At 35.9% G+C, this 24,905-nt stretch overlaps 1 protein-coding gene across 1 annotated transcript; it reads right to left on the reverse strand.

Moving 5' to 3' along the window:
* Window positions 1-15,289: 15,289 nt before the first annotated feature.
* Window positions 15,290-24,270, reverse strand: LOC131028863 (dihydrolipoyllysine-residue acetyltransferase component 4 of pyruvate dehydrogenase complex, chloroplastic). The gene is made up of 7 exons (XM_057959231.2): window positions 23,334-24,270; window positions 21,916-22,286; window positions 19,313-19,504; window positions 18,975-19,062; window positions 18,768-18,838; window positions 18,572-18,655; window positions 15,290-15,735 (listed from the first exon to the last, which is right to left on the reverse strand). The coding sequence occupies exons 1-7, from the start codon at window positions 23,926-23,928 to the stop codon at window positions 15,631-15,633; spliced, it is 1,506 nt and encodes a 501-aa protein (XP_057815214.2). The 5' UTR covers window positions 23,929-24,270; the 3' UTR covers window positions 15,290-15,630.
* Window positions 24,271-24,905: the final 635 nt, after the last annotated feature.

Here is a 24,905-nt window from a genome sequence, read left to right on the forward strand (position 1 = left end):
CATAACAATTAATCATAGCATGTACCAACCCACGATGAGGCATGGAGATGTTAATCGTGATCACTTTTGGTGTAAACAATTTGAACCTCTTAAACCTCGAAGTGATGCTCTTTTTCAATCTTATCAAAGGTGGAAGAATGAGATGATCTTACCCTTGAGTAAACCTAGAGATCCCAACCCCATTCCTCTTCTTCATGATAAACCTATCCCTCCTCCTCATGATGGACCTAGTCTTCTTCCTGCACCTTCTATTCCTCCTTTATATGTTGTGGGTCTGCCTCCTACATCTTACAAAGGAAAGCGCCCAACATCTCCTATATCTCAACCTAAAAAACCTTCTCCTTTGCATCTTTCTTTAAAGGGAGAGAAGAAGCTTATGCCTATTGACCCTAAACCTTCACAACCTTCAACTAAAACTAAAAGAACCATTGTGTGAGAGAACACTGACGGAAACATCGTGCTAGAGCTCGTGAACTTGCTTCTCAACCCATTTCCTCCCCAAAGACTCCAAATGTTGATACAACTCAACCTTCGCATAATCCTAGGGAGTAAATTCAACCTAAATCTCCAAGACGTAAAATGCTTAAGAAAAATGATGGTACATGTTCTATTACAATTAAAGACCCTATTTTTATTAATCTTGATGAAGAGATAGGTGAAAATGATGTTCATGTTGAAAATGACAATGATAATGATGATGAATATGAGTATGTTGATGTTGATAATGATTTATCTAAACAATTATCACAAGCATTAATCCTAGCTCCTAGTAATAGACAAAGTGATCCATCATTAGAGAATGGTCCTTGTATGGAACTTGTGGTAGCTCCATCTACCGTGCTCGAAGTTACTCTTCTTGCTTATTGTCCACCTTCCCAAAACAATGTTGAGCAAGATTGAGAAGCAGATGACTTGCTTGATTTCTCTCTCTCTCTCTCTCTCTCTCTCTCTCTCTCTCTCTCTCTCTCTCTCTCTCTCTCTCTCTCTCTCTCTCTCTCTCTCTCTCTCTCTCTCTCTCTCTCTCTCTCTCTCTCTCTCTCGTTTGTAACCTTCTATTTGTTTCTCAATTCTTATATTTGCTGTCCCTAGTGTTGTCTACTTGAGGATGATGTAAAGTGTTAAGATCTCTTTCGGTCTCTCCTATGTTGACTCAAAGGACACATGTGACCTTCTTCCATAGTGGTTGTACTCTCTTTGGGGCATGAGGAAAATTCAATGCAAATATATACATGATATATATTATTTATCATAATGGCATACTGACCCTAGAGTTAAGTAGAACCCTTATGTGCTTTGTGTTTTGTGATCATTATCCTTTGATGTATCCTTCTTGGGGGCATATCATTGTGATAGTGTTCTTCTCTTTTGGATGAATGTATACTACCTTAAAGCAATTGCTCTCGATAAGGCGTACGCAATCCCTTTAACGTGGGGGCATACACTCCGCTCAATTTTTCTCTTTATGCATCTCAATACTCAAGATACTTAGCAAACTTAGGGTTTTGCTTTGTAATTTTTGTATTTACTTTTCATGAATCATAGTAAGTAAACCTTACTAGGCTAGTAGTCACGGTTCTCTTTCCTCTCTCTCTTATGATGTCCCTTTTATCTTGATCTTGAAGAAGTAAGATACCTAAAGTCCATTGGGGGCTTGGTATGTTTTGCCTCCTTGACATCTTGATAGAAGCTTTTCAATGTGAGCCTTTGTACTTTACCGAGAGTATGCTTACTCTCATACTCTTGCTAAAGTGGGGGATAAATGTATCATCCTAAATTGTACTCCCTTACAATTTTGACTGCATTTGAGCCCTCACCTTGGTGTTCACGCTCTGAGGCCTGAATAGGACCTGATTATGCTCTTGCTTTGCACATTTATCAACATTTTCACTAAATACATTATCTTGCCCCTTTGTTCTTGTGCTTGATTGGGCAAGACCAAGGTGCCACGCTCTGGTCCTCAGCGCTCTAGTCCTTCCAATTAGGGCCCAAATTTGGTCCTCTTAACCATGTTCAAATTTGAGTGGGATATCTAGCTTTGTGTCAGCTCATGTCAGAAAATTAGTTTGTTTTTCAACAAGCAAGTATAAAAAGAGGTCTACCCCTCTCATTTGATCATTCGGCAATCCACACACATGAAATTCAATTCGACATGAAGCAATCAAGCAATCAAGCATTCAAGTTCAGGCAAACAAGCAATCGGTCTTCCTTCAAGCATTAGAGCAAAGGTAAAGTCAAGATTCAAGCATTAGAGCTGACATTCATGTTCTATGTTATTGAAGACTTCATGAAACCCTAATTTTGTGTGGACACAAACAAAAATTCACAAGGAGGTACATCACTTGTGTTTTCAGTTATTATTCAACATCTCCCTCAAAAGGTTTACATTTCCTTTATTGCAATTCAATCAAATTTCACTTCTATTTCATGGTTAATTCCAAAATGGGGGTTTGATTCAAGGAAACCCATATTCCCAACCTATATCCCTTATTTTATGTGTGTAGGAAGCAAGTACGAAGCTGGGATCTTCAGGATAAGCTTTATTTCCAAAGAATTGATCCCCCATTGAAGTGCGAAAAGTTGGGAGGACCAGAGCGACCGTCACACCGGTCTTGACAAATCAAGAGCTCCTTCTAGGAACATGTATGAATCCTCTTACAATCCTCAAATCCAAGTTCGTGGCTCAATCCAGCGATTATATCTTACTGTTTATTCATTTTTACATTAGTTTCTAGCACATTTACCCTAATTTCAGCAAATTCAATAAATCAATTCAAATCAAGGGAAAAGGGGGGGTACATTCAACACCCCTGGAATTAGATCAACATTCGCACCTCCTAGGTTTAGATCTATCTAATTCCTACCTTTTCCCCCAATGCAATGGTACCCAAGCAAAAATTAACGATTTTCATACATCTAATGGTGGAAACCCTAATTTTTCACCATTACATGCATACATATATACATACATATGTGTGTGTACAACTATGATGTACATGAATAGGTACCCATAATGTTTGTTGAGTGGTCGTAGGTACTAAGTATCGACTACACCTAGCTACACAGGTCCGAGTGTACTCTTCCCCAATAGTGGTTAATAGGAGATAGCACATTCGCCAAATATCCCTAAACCATATCCATTGTACCTAAAAAAGGATGATTTCCATGTGTTTATTTGTTTGAGCCCGAATTACCACATTGGTAATATCTAGAATACCTTATCTTCCCATTGTGAAAGACCCATGACGGTTGTCTGTGCATATTGACTTATTTGCCAATTATCATCATTTTAAATATGTTAATGATGTTATATTATTATTACTATTTCATGATTAAATGAGTCTAATATGCCTTATATGTGCTCAAAGTGTTTGCAATTGCATAATTTGACTTTTGGGGGTTATTTGGGAAATTAAAATTATGATTTAATTTATTGTTATTATATTTCATTTCAAAAAGTGGATTTTATAATGGAGAAGTAGAACCTTTTTATACTTATCTTTTATTTGAAATTTTTGCTCTCCAAAAAAACTCCACTACATTTGAAAATTGATTTGATTGTTGGGAGAGATTGAGTTGGAGGATTTTTGTGGGTAGAGGCTCTATGAATTTGTCTTGGGGAGATTGTTTCGTTGTCCAAAGGAATCAATCAACCATTGAGTGTGTGAACTTTTCTTTTAGTTTGAATTTTTGCTCAAGTTGAGATAAAGAAATCTTGATTTCTCGTTATTTTCTAAATTTCATTATTTCAAATTGGTTTCATTTGTTTAGTATGATGAATTGGAACAATTCTTTAATTTGAACCAAGCGGTTTTATGGATTGTAGCAATTGTTTTATGATGTGCCCTAGGTAAGGTTAGGCTATCAAAATTGAGATCGAATACATGAAATGTGAATTTTATTGTGGAAATGTGACGTTGTGAATATTAGATCCAAAAGGGTATTTTCATAATTTTGGTTTTGGCATTTTAAAAATTGAATCTTTTTGAAAGTCGTTTTGTGAATCAAGCCCAAAAGAGGAATTTGCTTATTTTGAGATGATATTATAATGTGGAATAATGGATATTATATATGAAATTTTGTTTGTGGATCAAATTCGTCTACATGTGGAAATAGTCAATTGGAAAAATGTGATATGTGAAAATGATATATTAGCCAGTTGTGCCTTTAGTTGGAAATGAAATTTTTGTGATATTCATTATTGATTGACTTTGATTTTTTTCCCCATTCATTGTGGATGGGATGAGCCTTAAGATTAGGTACTTCTTGATGGGATTCGAGGCTTGGTGTAGCTACCAAGATAACGCATTGGAGAGTGAGAGTAAGAAAAGTGAAAACTTAATTAAAACATGGGTGGGATAAAGCATTAATAAGATAATTGGATGTCCCTTGCATGCCTTGAGCGGTAGTACAAGGCTAAGGATGTATTGAGAAGGCTTGGTTGTCCGTGGGGCATTTATTTGGTATGACTGAGTTTTCTCATTTGTATGAGAGGACTACTTAGTTCCATGTGATGCCATCCCTTTGAGCACACATAATGACACTCCCTATACTTGGCACTCTAGTATCTAACTCTTGAAGTTAAGTAGCACCTAAGAGATTTATTGTTGCTTTCTCATTTTGGTTATTGTGATATTGTGCCTTATGGCAATTTTGGCGTTGCTCCTTGATGGTGCCTCCTTTTCTTTTAGTGTTGCTAATTGATGATGCAGCTTATTGTTGATTTGGCACCTTTCTATTTGATATTGCTCTATGATCATGTATGACATGTGAGATTCATGTATGCAAGTGTTATTCATGCATTGACATATTATCATTCATGTAAGCCTTATCCCCACGTGTCTCCATTGTTTGAGTGCTTGGGTTTTGTGACTATCTCCACAAGAACGATGAGGTGGAGCTAAGGGTTACACATGGTCGGGTGGCATTACAAAACATTGTTGGGGATCAGTGGACTTGGCTTTGAGGATTGGCTTCGGGAGTTGCTCCTTCTTCCTTTTCATCTCTTACAATTATAAACCATGTATATTGATTCAAGAATTGTAACCATTGATGTAATTGTATAATCAAATGCTTTGTATGGAGTTGGATGTAATCTATTGATATTGGATATGGATTGAATAGTTTACATGTGTTGTTGTTGGTATCGGACATGGTTGGATATGCTATCTTCTTCTTTCTCAATGTGATAGTCTTAGTTAAGTGCTTAGGAGCACTTTGTTTGGTGCTTAAAATGAACATTAGTTGGGTCATGTGGTGTTTTGAGGGTTTCTTAGTCCCCTCTTGTTGTTGTCTTGTGAGTTCAATTGAATTTGAGTGAATTCAGGTAGGATTCAAGTGTATTGGAGCCAGTTTTGAATTGTTTTGGACAATCTAGAAAGCCTTGTAAGGTGTCCCAATGTGGTATAAAGGTAATTGGGACTTGTCTAAGAGTGTTGATATCAAATTAGTGAAGTTTAGGGTCCACCTGATTCTCACCTATGCTTCTATGTGTCACCTAGTGACTAGAGGTGTAGTTTGACACTCATCTCCACACGTTTTCCTCATTTCCCAATCCTTAGGTGTCGTCAACATGTTTGGACTTCACCAACATGTCCAAGGTGTCTAGGGGACCATATTGCCCAATTGGAAGGTTCGCTACCTTAGAAAAATGCACGGTCGAAGGATGATAGCACAGATCTATAACACTTGCGTGAGTTTGGGACACTTACGAGTTGTGCATTAGTCCAAAGTTAGCACCATAGTTCAATGGGATAGTCTATAAGGTTAGTTTGACCTTGTCAATAGTGTCATTCATGGTTTGTAGTGTTGAGGGAACCTCTAAGGTGTTTAGATTGAGTTTGAGTAATGTCAATGTTGTTCCAATGCGAGTCTATGCTTATCGGAGTCCATCGGTGACACTTAGGACCTAGGAGAAGGTCATGTTTGCCAAGTTGATACTTGTAACTTCTAGGAGGGTGTTGTGTGAGTCTAATCACCTTATTGACCTTGCCTTATGTGTTTGGTGGCCTATCCTTATGCTCGGTTGACATTTAGTGTGTTAATTATTCTTATTGTGTGTTATCGCATGTCTTCTTGTTGTCGTTGGTTTGAAGTTTGGCCTATCATCTTTCTACGAGATGCATATGTTGGTTTTAAATGTTTCAAACAAAAAAATTCCATGCATTCTTATGTCTATTTAGCTCATATTCTTTGAGGTTCTTTGACGGGTCAAATTCTTTAGCAGTGCGATTGTCGTTGACATTCTAGATTTGTGTCAACATGTTCATAGGGGTAATTTGATGTCACTAGTGAGCTCGAATGGTTTAGAGGAGTCATATGATGCTTTCAAATGTTATTTTCTACTTCCAATTTGGGCTCCAAGATTCTTGGAGGGAGAGCATAATTTTAGTAAGTCATCTAGTTAGGTTCATTAATTATCTTTTATCATAAGGACCACTACCACACAATCGTATTTCAATTCCAATATTTTTTGGCCATTTCTGCTGATTGGATGTAATGTTGAGCTAAATTTAATTATTTTCACTAAGGTTGATGTTTTAATTAGATTTATTTATCAGGCTCCTGAGTGTTATAACTCATTGAAAAGTGAATGGAAAGTTTTAAATGACGAGACGTTTAAAAGTGACTTTAAGTGTTGGAAATATTTTAAAAGTAAATTAAATCATTTTTTGAAGTTAAATGACTTAATAAATTAATAAAGTGATTTTAAAGGGTAGTTTCTAAAAAGTTCCCTAAAAGGCTTGTAAAAAGGGGAATTGAGAACTCATTTCATATGTTGAATTTATTATTTATGACTAAAGATTTGGACTTGGTCTATCTCAACCTTCTTGAGGACGATATCCCTCTTGAAGAAGACTAGCTATGGTAGTGAAAGATCTACTCTAGCTAGTATTTGTTTGAGATATTTTACAAGTATTTCAAAGTGCACTTCTAGTTTGGTTTTTTTAGTACTATTCAAATTTCAAGAGCTTTTGAAAAAAATTCCAATGTTGGTAGTACTATTTTAGCTACCTTGTGATTCACATTTTTGCTCATATGTTTAAAAATAAGACATTTTATTCTTGGTATTGTCTCAAAGGTTTTCTTATGGCTAGGCGATGAGGATGCATATATATTATAGGGTTTTGATTTGGCATTTATTTTTCTAGCCCGACTTCCTAGCAGATCTAGATTAGTTTGGAGGGTAAAAGAAGTGACTGAAATTTCTTATGTGAATCACCCTTGTGCTTTTCCTTGCATTTAGTTGCTAGAGTGGACTTTTGAGTATTAAAGGTTAGGTTTGCTGATTTGTGGATTGTGATATGACTAAAATATCATGGCAAACCTGTAGTAATCTTTGTATGAGCATTTGATGGTAAATTTGAAGACATTTCAAACCTTTAGCAACAAGAAGAATTTTTTTTTAAGGTACTCATGCTTAGTGTATTTGCTAAGTGCATACTTGATTGTAATATCCATGTTGAATGTCAAAATATCTTGATTTGTGAACAACAATTTGTATGGTTCATGTATTTCAATTTTTAGATGATATTAATGTTTCTTTTTCATAGACATGTATCCGCTATGACTAAATGAAACAAATTAGATCAATATTGCAAATATTTAATTGTATTGGTATTTTTCATGAATCAACAAGTTAATGTACTTTATCAATAAATGTATACAAATTGTTTGACAAAATTACTCCAAGGTAAAGTGCAAAATAAATTAATAGCAAACAGGGCAACATACTCCATCACCTATGAATGTAAGCATGCATGTAAGCATAATATTAAAATAAGAATGTTCTAGAATGCAACTTTGCATCTTCAATTCTATAAGCATAATATTAAAATAAGAATGTTCTAGCATGCAACTTTGCATCTTCAATTCCAATAAATAAGTATTAGCATGTTTGTTAGGGGTGTAAATGCAGATCGTACTCCTCTCAAATTTGATAATTGATAGATTGTAATTAATATTTCTAAATATATATGATTTATGATTCTAATGAAGACTGTGTTTTGCAGGTCCAAACAAGGCTGAGAATGTTCAATTTTAATTGCTCAATATTGCCTTATCGGGTCTGCATATATACTTGTATTGGGGGGCATGTCTTGAGTGGACATGCCTCCACAAAGTGGAGGCATTTTCGCTCAAGACGTGCTTCCTCATCGATGGCACTTAAACAGTATTATGAATACCATTTTATGAATGGTCACTTATTATTAGTTAAGTAGTCACTAACATATGTTTAATATGTCGATAAGAAAGGTATTCAATGTATATACAATGTAAGCAATGTTGATCGATCATTACTCGATCGATAATGAAATCAATATGATATTAATTCATGCAGATCGAAAGCATTCTTTATTCGATCATGATAATCAATAGTGAGGTGGTAAACTGATATATTTCATTGTTGATTCTTTATCTATCAATGCTATAATTTTAACAATCCCTCTTAGCTAGGGAAGATAAAGAGTAAGAATATTATAATGAATTCTGAGAGTACATTACCATACTAATAGCTATCACATAACTCGTGATAAGAGTTATCACCTAATCTCGTGAATAAAGTATCACCTAATCTCGTGATATGAAGTATCACCTGTCTCGTGATACTAAATGATATAATATACTCAAGAACATTACATTCTCCTCATATATCCTAGTTATGGTATGTGCACTGACATTAAGTCACATAATGTCTACCATAACAAATCCATGAATAATGATATCAAGTCACATGATATCAATCTACTGAACATTATAAGATCCTCACCTTATAGTGTCAAATACAAGAGCTCGTTATCTAAAAGATCGTCACCTTTCAGAAATGTACACAGGGGGTAGGGCCCGTAAAGTCATAGTCACACATATGACAAAAGAAGTTTACACATTAAACATCTTATATATTAGTACAGATAGATATAATACCTACATTTCAACCATACCAAGACTCTTTCTAAAGTGTTCAACTTTCACTCTAGAGAGAGGTTTGGTAAGTATGTATGTTGTCTGATCTCCTATACTGATATACTCCAATTGGATTACATTCCTTTCTACCATGTCTCTCATATAGTGATAAGGAATCTCGATATGCTTAGATCTATCATGAAATGTTGGATTCACTGAAAGCTTAATACAACTCTGATTATCACAGTGGATAATAGTAGGTTTCAGAGGCTCACCAAATAATCCCACAAGCAGTTTTCTGAGCCATATTGCTTCTCTTGCAGTCATAGAAGTTGCAATGTATTTGGCTTTTGTAGAACTCTGAGCCACTGAAGATTGTTTTCTACTTATCCATGATATCATAGCCGATCCTAAACTGAAGCAACATCCTGAGGTGCTTTTCTGATCGGTCACGCTTCCAACCCAATTTGAATATGTGAATCCATGAAGATCTAAATCAACCTTTCCATATTTGAGACCATAATTAAGGGTACCTTGAAGGTACCTCATTATATGCTTCACGACAACAAGATGTATCTCCTTGGGCTCACACATAAACTGACTCAAAGCATTCACAACATAACAGATATTTGGTCTGGTGTTGACCAAGTACATCAAAGATCCAATCATCTGCCTGTAGAGAGTTGGATCTGCTAACTGAGAATTTGTTGTTGCTTCCTTCAATTTATGAAGATTTGTTTCCATGGGAGATTACATAGATCTACAATTCATCATTCCAAATCTCTTCAATATATCAAGGGTGTACTTCCCTTGATTCAAAATAATGTCATCTGATTTATGCCAGACTTCTAATCCAAGGAAGTAGTGCAATAGACCTAAGTCTTTCGTGTCAAACTTTGAGGCTAGATCCTTCTTACATTGATCAATAAGGTTATCCGCTCCTGTAATCAATAGATCATCAACATATAATATTAATATTAACATATCACCTTTGATTTTCTTGAAGTAGAGATGTGGGTCTGCATCATTTTTCAAGAAACCTAATCCCATGAGGTAACTGTCAATTCTTTCATACCAGGCTCTGGGAGCCTGCTTAAGTCCATACAAGGCTTTCTTCAATTTACACAAATGTGACTTTGCATTGTGGATCTCGAATTCTTTAGGTTGCTCTAAGTAGACCTCTTCTTCAATAGTCCCATTTAAGAATGCAGTTTTTACATCCATTTGATGGACTTTCCATCCTTTGGCTGCTGCAATGGCTAGAACTTCTCTGACTAAGGTATAGTGAGCAGCTGGTGCAAAAGTTTCTTCATAATCAATTCCCTCCTTTTGTGAAAAACCTCTGGCTACAAATCTTGCTTTGTGTTTTTCTATACTGTCATCTACAACATGCTTGATTTTGAATAGCCACTTGGAAGAAACGAAAGATTTCTCTTTTGGCCTAGGTACTATCTCCCACACATCATTTTTCAAGATGGATTGATACTCCTCTGTAATGGCATCCTTCCATACTTGGTGCTGGAGAGCTTTGGTAACATTAGCAGGTTCTGATTTGATGAATTCACTCATCAAAGCTACATAACTAGAGAATCTCTTAGGTCTTTTACTCTCTCTAAAAGTCCTCGACGAAGCTGCATAAGTCTTTGCTTCTTTCATTGTCTTAGTAGCCCAGTGTGGTCTCTTCTTAGGATTTTCCAATGATGTGATTTGTTCTTCATTTCTATCTTCCTCAAGGTACTCCCTCTGAATCTTAGGGGCAAGATCCTCTTCTAGGTCTATGGGGGAAGTTTGAATTTCTGACTCAATAGAATTTCTAGCTCTTTTAAAAGTTGTCTTCCACAAAAATTACATCTCTGCTTAGTTCAATCTGTCTCTGACCAGGCACATATATTCTATAAGCTTTGGAGGTTTCACTATAGCCTACAAAATACCTTTTCTCCCAGAAGGTTCTAGCTTAGTTCTTTTCTCTTTGGGCACATGAATGTAGACAAGACAACCAAATATCCTCAAGTGACTGATGTCTGGTTTTACACCAGTGAAAGCTTCTTCGGGAGTTTTGTCATCAATATGGGAGTGAGGACATATGTTCTGTATGTAAACAATAGTACTAGAGGCTTCTGCCCAAAGTGATGTTTCTATGTTTTGATCAAGTAACATTGCCCTAGCAGCTTCTACAATGGTTCTATTTTTTCTTTCAGCAACCCCGTTTTGTTGAGGGTTGTAGGGTATAGTGAACTCTCTCTTAATCCCAACATTGTTACAAAATTCTTTAAAAATATCTGATGTGTATTCTCTTCCATTGTCTGTCCTTAATGTTATAACTTTCCTCCCAAAAGATTTTTCTGTAAGGGATTTGAATTCCTTAAACCTTCTAAGGATCTCCTCAGATTCTTTACATTTGAGGAAATAGATCCAGGTCTTTCTAGAAAAGTCATCAACAAAAATTACATAATATAGGAAACCCCCTAAAGAAGGTACAGACATGGGTCCACATAAATCTGAGTGGACTAATTCTAATACATCATTTGTTTTACTAGAACTACTTTGGAAAGACCCTTTTGTGTTTTTCCCTAAGGCACACCCCTTGCATGCCCCTGAATGATATTGTTTGAGTTTGGATAAACCTATGACTAGTTTTTCCATAGAAGATAGGGCACAGAAATTGAGGTGTCCTAATCTCCTATGCCATATTTTATTAGAGTTTGCAATTTCATGAATTAGGGCAAGATTTGGCTCAGTACATAATTTATATAGATATCCTTGTCTATAACCTATGGTTTGAGCCTTCTTAATAGTAGAGTTCTTTGGCCATGCCAACACTTTACTATCCATGAAGGTAACCCTATATCCATTGTCTTCAAGTGCAGATATGGAAACCAAGTTCCTCTTGATATCCGGCACAAACAATACTCTGATGAGTTGAATAGAGATACCGGACTTCAATTTGATGATACATGTTCCAACACCTCTAACTGGATGTGTAGAGTCATCTCCAATTGTCACTTCCTCATCAGTTTATTCTACCATGGAGTCTAAGAGTTCCCTGACCCCAGTGATGTGTCTTGATGATCCACTATCTATAACCCAAGTGTTGAATTTATTTGATACTTGGTTTGAAAGTGCAGAGTAGAATACATATTTCTCGGATTCATGCTTTGTCTTAGACTTTCCTACTTTGGCAAATGACGCTTGTTGCTTTGTTCTATTAGGACATCTGATTGCATAGTGCCCATACTGATCGCATCTAAAACATTGGATTTGTGAAACATCTTTCTTGGATGAACCCTTCCCATGGTGGCTTTTCCTCTTCTTGAAGTGCTTCTTCTTTCCTTTCTTGTGAGAATTAGCATTCAAGACATGGAGATCTTCATCTATGTTCTTTTGATTGAATCCTTTATGTGTCTGTCTTGATTCCTCTTGAAGGCAGTCTGCTCTTAGCCGGTTAACTTTGGAAATTTAGACCTTGCACTAATGCCTTGAACAAATGTCTCCCAGGAATTTGGTAGACCATCTAAGGCAATAAGTGTTAGCTCCTTACTTTCAATCTGGTATCCAAGTGTTGATAGTTGATCCCTTAGTGCAAATATTCTCATAAAGTATGCGTTGATAGATTCTCCTTTGTTCATACTTATATGATTGATTTCTCTCTTTAGAGCCAAGGTCCTGCTGGAATTATTTATTTTGTATGTGCTTTCAAGTGACCTAAACATATGATATGCGGTCTCATGTTTTGTCAAGATTGGCGCAATATGATCTCTAACTCCATCAACTATGATTTTGATGGCCTTTTCATTTCCTTCAATCCATGTCATCTTCTCGGGATCATTCTCTGATTCTGCTTTATTTTCTTTCACAAATGACTCAACTTTATTCTCTTTTAATATCATCATAATCCTAATCTTCCATGATGAGAAGTTATTTCCTCCTTCTAACCTATCTTCGAATCTAATTACACTCGCCATAGAGGAATGTGGTGTACTTAGATTTAAATCTGAATAACTCAAGTTCGAACGCTGCTTGGATCCTCCTTAACCTGGCTCCGATACCATGTAAATGCAGATCGTACTCCTCTCAGATTTGATAGTTGATAGATTGCAATTAATATTTCTGAATATATGCGATTTAGGATTCTAATGAAGACTGTGTTTTGCAAGTCGAAACAAGGCTAAGAATGTTGGATTTTAATTGCTCAATATTGCCTTATCAGGTCTACATATATACTTGTATCGGGGGGCATGTCTTGAGTGGACATGTCTCCACAAAGTGGAGGCATGTCCACTCAAGACGTGCCTCTTCATCGATGGCACTTAAACAGTATTATGAACAGCCAGTTACTATTAGTTAAGTAGTCACTAACATATGTTTAATATGTCGATAAGAAAGGTATTCAACGTATATACAATGTAAGCAATGTTGATCAATCATTACTCGATCGATAATGAAATCAATATGATATTAATTCATGCAGATCGAAAACATTCTTTATTCGATCATGATAATTAATAGTGAGGTGGTAAATTGATATATTTCATTGTTGATGCTATAATTTTAACAAGGGGAATGCACATAATAAAGTAACTAATCATGAAATGAAAATTCATAAACCAATAGACCAATAGACAAAAGAAATAGAAGAGATACAAGCGCATGTGAGAGTGTATTGAGAAAGGTGTGTTATGCTCCTTACACAATGTTAATGATATGAAATATATGTTTGATTGTGGTGCATCTACGGATGTGGATACCACATGAGATAAATGTTTTTGGTGACACTTGTATGAGATATTGGTTAAATATTTAATGTAATCACATTGAGATAAACATTTTATGTGGGAGTTGTACAACAAATATTTATCTTGAGAATCAAATTAAAACATTTTTTTTAATTTTAAATCCATGGTTTAGTGAGTTTGTGGTTTTGAGGCACATAGTTTGTATAATACCACATAGCGTTTCTGTGTTACAATAAAATATATCATATCTATAATAAAGTTGAGGCAATGAACAAATAGATGTGGAGTTCAGATCTAAATCTTAGATAAGAAAGATAATATTGACACTAAGATAAAATTATCTGCCAAACTTCCATGCATAAGATATCTTACATACTAGTCAATACCCTAAAGACAACCTAGTCGCCAAGGAAAAAGGCATAGGATGCAGTTTTCACTGTCACAATTTGTTGATGGGGTATTTTTATATTTTTCCACCTCCATATAGCCCCTAATCCATATTTTTTAAAGATGGCATCCTTGTTTCCGGCATGAAAAACATCACTTGTCTCAAGGGAATGCAAAATGAAAAACACACAAATAGTAGGCAGATTTGTCTATGTAGATATAAATGTTATCAATTAATCAAAATGTATTCTGCAGAATGTACTAATAAAAGAATACACACACTTGCCTAAAGCTTATAATTCAATTGGTGAGAATGATAGTGTGTTCTTTGATTAAGCCATCCACAATGGTTCAAACCCCAAAGGTGCAATTGGACTAGATTTGACCCTTAGATGACTTTGACAAACTGAACCCCTCTACTCATGGCAGCATAGTTGACGGGCAACTTTTGGTTTAGAAAGGCACTTCCTCCTACGTTGTAATCCACTTGTTAAAAGAGCAGATGTCAATATCGATGTAAAATCTAGTTGTTTCCATCAGTGTGTGTGTGTGTGTGTGTGTGCGCATTCATAGTGTGCTAGTGTGTACTCATTCCCATCTGAACTATATCATAATGAGTTATGATTTCATGTACTGTACCTCTGAGACAGGCTAAATTGCTTCTAATACAAATGTACATTGAATTTTTTGCACAAGGTGAAGCTATAGTTTTCAAAAAAAAATGCATAGCCCTAAAATTAAGCTTGATTTCTTATGCAACTGCAAAGGCAACTGAAAATAGACACACTCAGACCATTATTGTATAGATCAGAAATTTTTAACTAGATATTTTTTCTCTAAACAGTATACCAAACTTTTATTAGGTTATAAACACCATATTATTAAAAAAAGATAATTTCCTATTAAAGACTTTTTAGTTTTGATTTTGTGAAAGTGTGTTCTATCTTTTTATTTGCCTTTAAATCTATATTCTAATCCATCTTTGAGATTTAGGATTTATAGAAATTCCCAATGATACTGTCGACTTCTTCCATCATTAGAATTCAGGATTTAGTTACAGTGGCATATAAGAATCGAGGAATGACAGTCACGACTCACAATCATGTAAAAACAGGGGTACTAAACAATTATAATCCTGATAAAATCAGATTGGTGCACATGCGCAATTAGTTTCATTCTAAACAAATATGTCAATATTCCATTTCACCCGATACTATGGATTTTCAAATATTTAGTTGTTCTGCCAAGAAGCTTAAGGTGACAAGGAATTAATTTAAATAGATCAAACTAGGCTTGTTAAAATTGCAGAATACAAAAAATGTTGACCACAATGGCAGCCACGAGGTAAACTGAAGCTACTTTATCCACCTTTATAGCATTTGCCAAAAGATGTAGAGTTTCATACTACTTGTCTAGAAAGACAAATTTGAGTCCCAAAAATGAAGCTTCTACAAAAAGAAAATTCCAAATAACAAATAGTCTCTCTATATGTCGCAGATTTATTGCAATCTTTCTCTAGCGCATTGCCAGCATTCAATATGCTGAATGATAAAAAATCTCCCCAAAAGACAGCACATACACAGAAGACGTCAAAATTCAAACCATACCCTTATAATGTAAGTGCCTCTGGGTTTTCAACAACTTTTGCAAATGTTTGCAAGAAGGCAGCCAAATCAGCACCATATATTATTCTGTGGTCTGCAGTTACATTCACCTGAAATCACAGAATTCACTCAATAGAATCAATTAAACCCATAAACATAATTTACAAAAATGTGTGTTTGTGTTTTTCTCCTGTAATAGAGCTGAAGAGGAGAAAGACATAATCTACGATTTAGAATGACATCATCTAAATATAATATATATATATATAGAGAGAGAGAGAGAGAGAGACCGTAGCACACCCACATAAATGCATCGATATATCTGTAAAATCTCTAGCCCCAGGTTGACACGCCCAACGATATCATATTTCAAAGAGTTGCAGTATCCCAAAACAATGTTAAAATTTTTATCTATTTGGGGAGATTTTGTTGCACACCTCCTTTTGGCAGCCATACTAAGCCTTCAACAACCCAACAGGAGACGGAGAGAAATCTCTGGCTGGACCAAGGAAGCAATGGAAAAGAAGTAGTTCTTTGGTTGGACCATCTGCTCTATTTATTTGTTCTAACGAGTCCAAATCAAAGAGGCTGGGGAGAAAAGGATGAAAAAAAAACTCTCCCTCCTCCCCCATTGGACACATCCTCCCATTCCTTAGCCACTTTTCATCTTGATATCAACCCAAGGAGATTTATTAAGTTGCTCAGCAAAAGACCTCATTACATGACAGAGACAAAACTTGGGTGAAAAAGTATCTGAAGCTAGACCATTGTTCTTCTTTACGATTGGCAACCGTTGAAGAAAAAGCCAGAGTGCCCAGAAGGTATTCTCCCTTCTCCAAATGATTGGACCTATATAGCTTGATCACGATTGGAAACATTTTCTCCAGTTTTTAATAGATTTTCAACCAGCCATGGATAAGGTTAATGAAGTTAATTGAGATGATATGTGTAATGATTTAATCCAGACAGAATGGGCACAGCACCCTTCATCCCCCTCCTCAAACAATTATGACAAAAGATAATCTTAATCCAAACTATTCCTTTAGAGTAAAGAGATTCATACATATCAGACTGCTGCTTTACAACATTCATCACATAATTTGTATTCATGCCACCTGACTAGTGTAAAGGATCATATTACCAATGAACGTGGACTTAAAAGCTTCATACACTAGATCTGGAGAAATATAAGCATTTCATTTCCATGTATGCACGTAACAGACAGGTTGCATTGCCTTCTTAGTAATGCAAACAAACTACAATTCATCTTGTTCAGGTATAAATATCAGCTGTGGTTAATTTGGTTGAAAAGGTTGTCCATATGTCTTCGGACATGTATTGTCGCGGTTAAAACACTTAGTTGGTGAAGCGGCCACCAAGGTTCAAACCCCTGCTGGGCCATTGTGCTCGCAGGCCTTGTGCTCGCGGGTTTGAACAAGTGTGAAGTGTGGGCATGAGGTCCCCCGGTTGTGGCCTCACCGGTTCATAGCTCCAAGTCAAAAGCATTTCACGTGGAGCCGGAGGGCGTGTCATGCCAGCGTTGCCAATCACGTTAAAAAGTTTACCAGGCATTATAAAAATAAATAAATAAAAAGTTTGTCCATATGAGTGACACTGAAAAATAACCTTCGAATAATTTCAATATTACCTTCTTAACAACAACTTACTGGATATAGTCTATAAACACATATCACACCTAACAATCCCTCGAGTGGGGATCCTAAAGATAACTATTATGTTCAACTCCAGGCTTGGGGAAGATTTTGACAAACGAAGGTGAATTGTATGCTCTGACTCAGTGACAAATAATTAATTCCAAAAAGGTGAAGTACTCGATTGGTGGAGAGAGACATACTTGGTAAAGAGAAATTAGGTAAGTTCCATTCCTCCCATCAAATATCTTTTTAGCCATCCAAAAATCTGCTAGACAAATTTATTTTGTAGCCACTTAACTAAGTCCTCTGAACCTATATGAAATTGACAGGCATAGTAGTCAATGCAGGGATACAATTAATTAAAGATGACAAGTGATCCTTTATGGCAAAGGACTTACATTATTGCTGAAATCTGTCTTAGTAGGAAGCGGATATTAATGCTCAGGCTTCATAACCACTACTTAGTGTGATGACCAATTATTATGGGACAACAGGAAATGAGAAAATCGACTGAGAAAGCAGAAAAATGAAAATGGATATCAGACGGTAGTCAACAAATATAGCTTAAATGAGCATTTGAGCCAGCTCCTCACAACAATACAATACTTAGCTCCTTAAGAGCAACAACTTTGAAATTACTACTAGAAGCCAAACAATGGCAGACCAGGAGTAACCACTTGGGATTCCACCTTATATGTCCCTTTAGGGATTTAAACTTGGGTTTCCACAATGAGAACCCAATGCTTTAACCACTTGATCTCAGCCCCTTGGTCATGGAAAGTGATTCAAAAAAAGGCAATGGCACTTAAAGGCAAGAGACTTTTAGGCTTAACTCTTAATGGAATTGAACTCGGCAAAGCTATAAAGAGGTGATACAGTAAATGATTGCAAATAGGAGTGTATAAACTATAAACAGAAAAGTAAGAAGCCTCAAGCAATTTGTACTTAGGTCAGATATATGTCAAGAAATATAAGAGACTCAACTACGGATAACAATACCTAAGAAAGTTAATGTCGCAGATTTTCAAAAAGTGTATGTTAGGCAGGATTATTCCTCTAGAACCTCTCTTCACACACCCTGGATGCTACCATACAAGCATCAAGGTAGATAAGAACTGAAAATTAATCCACACATTTAGTGCATTTCGTAAATTTGGAGTCCCCTATTTGTTTGATTGATTGACTATAGTTGGAAAGCAAACTTAATACAAATGCAACGATCAAATTTCCCTTAAACAGGGAAGCATGCATTCAAGCAGTTTAAAGTAATGTGAGCCAGTTAAATTTGTACCTGCATTTTACTTTTCACGCCAAGGAACCCATCTCCAGTTGCTGTGACTGTAGGCTTTGATCCTCCAACAGCCATAATTGCACCCTATGGACCATAATAATGCATGCAACAAATTTCAAGAAATACATATTAATATACTATAAAATTGATCTTCTTAAGCTTCTTAACATAGACAAGATTATAAAGAATCACTGACTTGTCCTGGTGGAAGAATTGCATCAAATCTGTCTACTCCAAACATCCCAAGATTAGATAGAGTAAAGGTTCCTGCAAACACCTGAACAAGTAAGCACCAAGGCCTCTAGATGAACACAATAGAATTGGGTTGAAGCATTATTGTAGAGAAATCAATGTATAGCTATGTGTTTCTTGAATAACAATGCATGAACTAACATATCTGCACCTGAATTGTACTCATGAGGTTGAAGTTGCTTTGCACGAGCTTTCTCAACAAGCTCCTTCCACCTTTGAGAAAGTAAATACAGGTCCGCCTATAGCCCCATGAAAATGGACATTATGCTGATGAGATTTGAATATACTACACATAAATAATAACCAATTGGAACACCCAGAAAGGCACTAATTCCCCTAAGAGTGAATTTCATGAGATGACAATTCCTAGTCTAGCTATAGAGTAAAGAAGTTAACCAGCTCAAAGTATTTGCAATGGCATAATTCAAGCAGCTTCTATGTTTGAATTTTATTACAAGATTGATGACCTGAAATAGACAGTCTACAAACCTTATCTGCATCTTGAAGAACAGGAGTTATAAGTCCTCCATCTATTGCAACTGCAACTGCAATATTTATGCTGCTATTATATGTTAAACTTTTGCCATCCTTGCAGCTTGAGTTGACAACCGGATGCTGTGCTAATGCCATTGCAGTTGCCTTTGCTAGTAGAGCAGTCATAGTCACCCCCTTGGATTTGACCTACATATCCCAATAAATGGGTTAATTGCAAATGATTCGGATCAATAAATAACCTTACCCATTGTTTGCGAACAACTTGCTAATTTTTACCATATTAGACTATAAATTTGTAGAATTTATCCAATGAAATTCACCTGAATTTGTCATATTGTGTATTAATTATTATGGATGCACAATGGCATATATCAATCTTTTTTATATAACCAGATTATCATTAAACACTTTTCAAGAGCACATTATCAAACTTTTTTATTCATATAATAGGGAAATCTAAATGTGTTACTAATAATAACATTATACTATATTAGTTACAATTAATCTAGACAAATAGTTATTTTATTATTATTTGATAAGTATATTCTTGATTATATTATTATCATATTATTCACATTTCTCTTACACTATTTCTATCCATAAGAATGTAATAAAGTAAAATAATGCTATTGTTCAATTTTTAGTTAAGTCACTGGTTAGTTTCCCTCCCTCCTCTTTTTTTGGTTTCCACATCTCCCAGGCATCTCTTGGCACTTCATATGGGCTAATTCTGCAACCTTGCTATCATTTGAAAACTAAATTCACACAGTTTTTCCAAATTCTCCTTTCAAACTTTCTATCTCTCCTCATATAATATCTATATAAAATGGAATGATCCACAAACTATACTAAACTAACAGTACATTGCAGGCCGACAAACTCTACAGTGTTTTTTATTTTATTTTAAAAGTAGTCAGTCAGTGCTCAAAAGAACAAGAATATGTCATTATACTAGGATTATTCACCTCCAAAGCCATTTAGCTTTTATATCTAAGGCATTAATTTAAATCAACGATGGAATTTGCACATACAACTATTCATTGCAGATGGTACATCCATTATTAATTCCACCATAGTTACAAGTAATAGTGTAGTAGACTGGCTATCATGATCTTTGATTTGAGATCTCAATCAATTGTCATTTTGTTACGAAGGCTTTGGGTAAACAAGCCCTCTAGGGTTTGCAGGAACACTATAAGGTATAATTCCTTTTTTTAGATGTCAATACATGAGAGAACTATTTGGCTAAATTCCACCCAGATCTTACACCTAACACTGTCACATTGTCAGGATGTAGCATTCTACAGAAATGGAACCTGGCATGCTCAATGACAACCGAGGCAACTGGCCAGTAGATGATGGCTATTTTGACAATCTTATCTTATTTTGATTTGTATTAGGATGTAACTTGAACTTGTGGACATCCTAGACACATTTACTCATTTAACTTTTATGATGTCCATCTAAGAGATTTGAGTAAAAACATACATTTATTTAGGTGTTTTATGTAAATCATTTCACTTAACAGTCTTATCAGTGATCATCAGTACCATTCAGTTTATAAATTTTATCTCTAGTCCTGGATTTTCTAAGTATAATCTCTCTTAAATGCAGCTATGTTTTAGCAGCCGGGCTCAAACTCGGCCTGGACAGGACAAAAGTGAAAAATCATACTGATTTTAAAAGTGACCAAAAAATTATTTTCCTTTGATTCATTCCACAAGCATTTGGCTTCAAAGTGTCCAAATATCGCTAAGAACTTTAATTTGTTATCCTAGATGAGTTGTCCACTTATGTGTTAAGCTGTTTTAGAGAAATGAGAATAGAAAAAAAGTTAGTTATGTCTTTATAAGGTTTGATGTTGGGCAAGTGTTGCCAAATCAGTTCCTTTAAATTGTTGAAGGGTAACTTGGAACTCAAATTGTCTAAATATCGCTAAGAACTTTGATTTGCTACCCTAGATGAGTTGTCCACTTATGTGTTAAGCTGTTTTAGAGAAATGAGAATAGAAAAAAAGTTAGTTATGTCTTTATATGGTTTGATGTCAGGCAAGTGTTGCCAAGTCAGTTCCTTTGGATTTGTTAAAGGGTAACTTGGAACTCAAATTCAAGGTACAGGATTGTCCAGGTATTTATCTCACTAACCTAAAATTTAAAAAATTTACTTGGCCAGTTCTCAAGTAATGAACGAGCAATCCTGTGTCAAAAGATCTTGTGCCATCAGAAGGTGCGTGCAATTTTAAACTAAACAGGGCAATGTGAACCCTCTTGCAATGAATAAGGATAAAGGTGAGAATCAAGATTCTTGGGAATTTACTCTTTGCAGGGTCGCGGTGATTCTTCTTCTAATTAAATGTCATTCCCAGGTCCTCGTATGGGTGGATATATATTTAGAGGTTAGACTAGTGTACACTTACAGTTTCCAGGGCCAAGGTGATTTTTCAAGTAATTAGGTATGATTATTGGGCTCTCACATGAGTAGGTTGGCATCTGAACCCCGAGATTCATCAGTACAAGATATTTAAAAAAATCTAAAACATCCATTCAAAATTGTAAGCGTAAATTCGAGTTTAAGTTCTGGAATGCAGAGAATAGTACCTTCTTGTAGAGCGCATCCAGAGCATCTGTGGTGATAGAGTACCCAACCCGGAATGTAGGAACTGAAAGGCTCTCCACCATATTTCTCGCCACAGCCACCTGCATCGTGGTAAAAGGTACTGTGGTTCCCGGCAAGACAACTGTGCTCTGAGCAGCCACAGGTTTCGGAGCAGCAACAGCAGCAGGGGCTGGTTCAGTTTTAACCACAGCACTAACAGATGGAGCAGGTGCTGCTGTTATACCAGCTGCATTCTCAATGTCGGAGGCTGTAATTCGTCCATTAGGTCCAGAACCCACAACATTAGCCAGATCAATCTTGTACTGTTTAGCCAGTTTCTTGGCATAGGGGGTAGCTACAATTTTCCTGGGGCCTGAAAAACAGAGAAAATTTTAAAGAGGGAAATTTTATTACACGCATAGAACAGTACAAAATTTTATTCACTTCCAAAAATAAGGGAATATGAATTATAACACTAACAATTTACGAGAGAAAATCGAATAGAAAAAGAATAGTTAAGAAGGGGGTGTGCTATTTCCAGCACCACCGTGGTTCAGTTGAAATCTCACAACATGTAAAAAGCCATTCCCTATTGGTGGTTGCAAAGAGGCCCTCGGAAAAAAGTGTTGATGAATAAACAACTTACAAGAAAACGCATAGGATAAGGTATATATGCATTATATGCTAATAATACAAAAAACTGGAAAACCACGGAAGTTAAGATTCTGGCTGGAAATTGTTTCGCCAGTATAGAACAGTAAACATTTTTTTTTATTTCCAAAACAATAATATAAGTGTACAATACTACAAGCTAATAATAAACAAGAAAATGCAGTATTCCCAAAGGATACCAATAAATTTAGTAATGGAGAGGATGCGTTCTGAAATTTGAACTTTTTCAGGGCGAGCACTTATTGATCTTGACAAATATAGATGTCCATTTAATCAGTGAATGCTCCTCTAAAACTTGATTTTCTTAAGTTTTGAAAATCTAATAAATTTGTGTACATTTTATGATGAAAGATACTTGTAAATTTTGGATAGACTCATAACTTAATCTAAATTTGATCAAGCGATACTTTTTAAAATTTTGAAAAAAGTAGCATATTTAATATGGGATGACGGGTTTTGTAAAGAGATCTAGAAAGTTAAGACAATACAAAAGCTATGTGGTTCAATTCAGAAAACTCTCATACAGAATCTAATATCTTTATTCAGAATATATAAACTTTTATGTTTGTGAGCAAAATGTTCTATTGTATGAGGGGTTGTATAGAGAAATCTGAGACATCAGACAATACAAAAGCTATGCAACTGATTCCAAAAGCCTCTCATACAAAATCTAATACCTTTAATGGGGATTTTTTTTTTCAAATTTGAAAAATAGTAAAAGTTACTTATTTCCAATGAAAATACTAACCTGAAGATGGGGGTGGAGGTGAAGGAGCAGCAACAGTCTGTGTAACAGGTGGAGTCGAAGCAGCTTGTGCTGCAGGAGGGGAGGGAGCAGCGACCTCTGGCGCTGGTGGAGGTGCTCCACCTCCTCCACCAGAGATCGAAGAAGCCTTAGTCTTGGCCTCATCGATCTCACCTTCATTCTCAGCCAAAATGCCAATGGCAGCTCCCACCGGAGCGACTTCTCCTTCGCCCACCACAATGGCAGCCAGAATCCCATCATAGAACGTCTCCACATCCATGTCAGCTTTGTCAGATTCCACCACAACAACACTCTCCCCCTTGGATAGCTTCTCTCCCTCCGACTTAATCCAAGACACAATCTTTCCTTCTGTCATGGTGGAGCTCAGGGCAGGCATAAAAATCTCCCTTATCTTGGCCCTCACAACCAGCCTTCCACTTCCATTTCCTGCCTTTCTCCCCCTTCTGGTAACTCCTCTTGCTCTACCCTTTTGCTCAGAGCAATAAGCAAGAGAATTTCGAACACACGCAGATTTGGCCCAAGACATCTTATTTGCTCCCACATTAGTCACCAGATTGGTAGTTCCCAAAGAAGCCATTTCTGTTTCTGAACCAACTGTATTTCTCCCTACTCTCCACCCAATACTGCTGCAACCTTCAGGCTGTCTGAATTGCTGATTAAACAGGCTGGTTGCTCTGTGGGTTTGAATTGCTGTTTAAATATTGCTTAAGGGCTCGCGTGGCAACAACAATCTTGATTACTCCGTCTAAAGCAATGGCGGAGAACCCAACAAGAAGAAGAGCGTGGGGGATTTTTATAACTCCGCCATTAGGGAGAAGAAAAAACAGTATTTAACATGGGTGTTCGGCGGGTCTGTCAATGTTTTAGATGAGCTACTTCCTTAAATCTTCAACAACTACTAGGATGCGCGTTTATTGCCATTTAACAATTGTGAAGGGTTAAATAAATGAAATGGTTTGGGACGTTCGATCAAGTTATATTATTTATAATTTTTCGTTCGATCAAGTTATATTATTTATAATTTTTCGTTCGATCAAGTTATTGGTTGGTAACGGGTGTATATTGCTGTAAAGAAAGCAAACTTTCAGTTTTACCACTCAAGATAATTGAACATAGTTTTTTTATTGAAATAATTAAAGAAAAATATAAATTATAAAGCTAAATTAAATTAAAGAGAAATTAGTAAAAATTATAAGAAAAAATCTTATAAAACAACAAATAGGTTGTTAAATAAGTTAAATAAAACATTAAATGATAATTAGATTATTGGAAACAATAAGTAAATGATATCTATTAGGAGGAAGATAATAGATCTTTTGAGTAAACATAACAATTGCCTCCATCAGCAAAAAGAGTGTTTTCTAGAACTCATGGGCACAACAAAAAGTCATTTTTGCGTAATGAGAGAGGATCAAACCAATTGTAGAAGTAATGTCTTCATCCTATACAACATAAAGCTTCTACTCCAAAAACATGGGAACAACATAATAGCCACAGTAAGGGTCATCCTCCAGTTCATGTGAAACCTTTGCTACTGTCCTTTATAACATGCAG

The sequence above is a fragment of the Cryptomeria japonica genome, chromosome 8 (genome assembly GCF_030272615.1).
Source record: "Cryptomeria japonica chromosome 8, Sugi_1.0, whole genome shotgun sequence".
NCBI classification, from domain to species: domain Eukaryota; kingdom Viridiplantae; phylum Streptophyta; class Pinopsida; order Cupressales; family Cupressaceae; genus Cryptomeria; species Cryptomeria japonica.

What these genes read in the sequence shown, in the direction of transcription:
- LOC131028863 (XM_057959231.2), bottom strand. Translation starts at nt 23,928, where the DNA reads ATGGCTTCTTTGGGAACTACCAATCTGGTGACTAATGTGGGAGCAAAT. An exon ending in ACCTCCACCCCCATCTTCAG is followed by an intron (nt 22,287 to 23,333) that starts GTTAGTATTTTC and finishes TCTGTTTTTCAG; the next exon opens with GCCCCAGGAAAATTGTAGCT. An exon ending in TTCTTCAAGATGCAGATAAG is followed by an intron (nt 19,063 to 19,312) that starts GTTTGTAGACTG and finishes ATGGGGCTATAG; the next exon opens with GCGGACCTGTATTTACTTTC.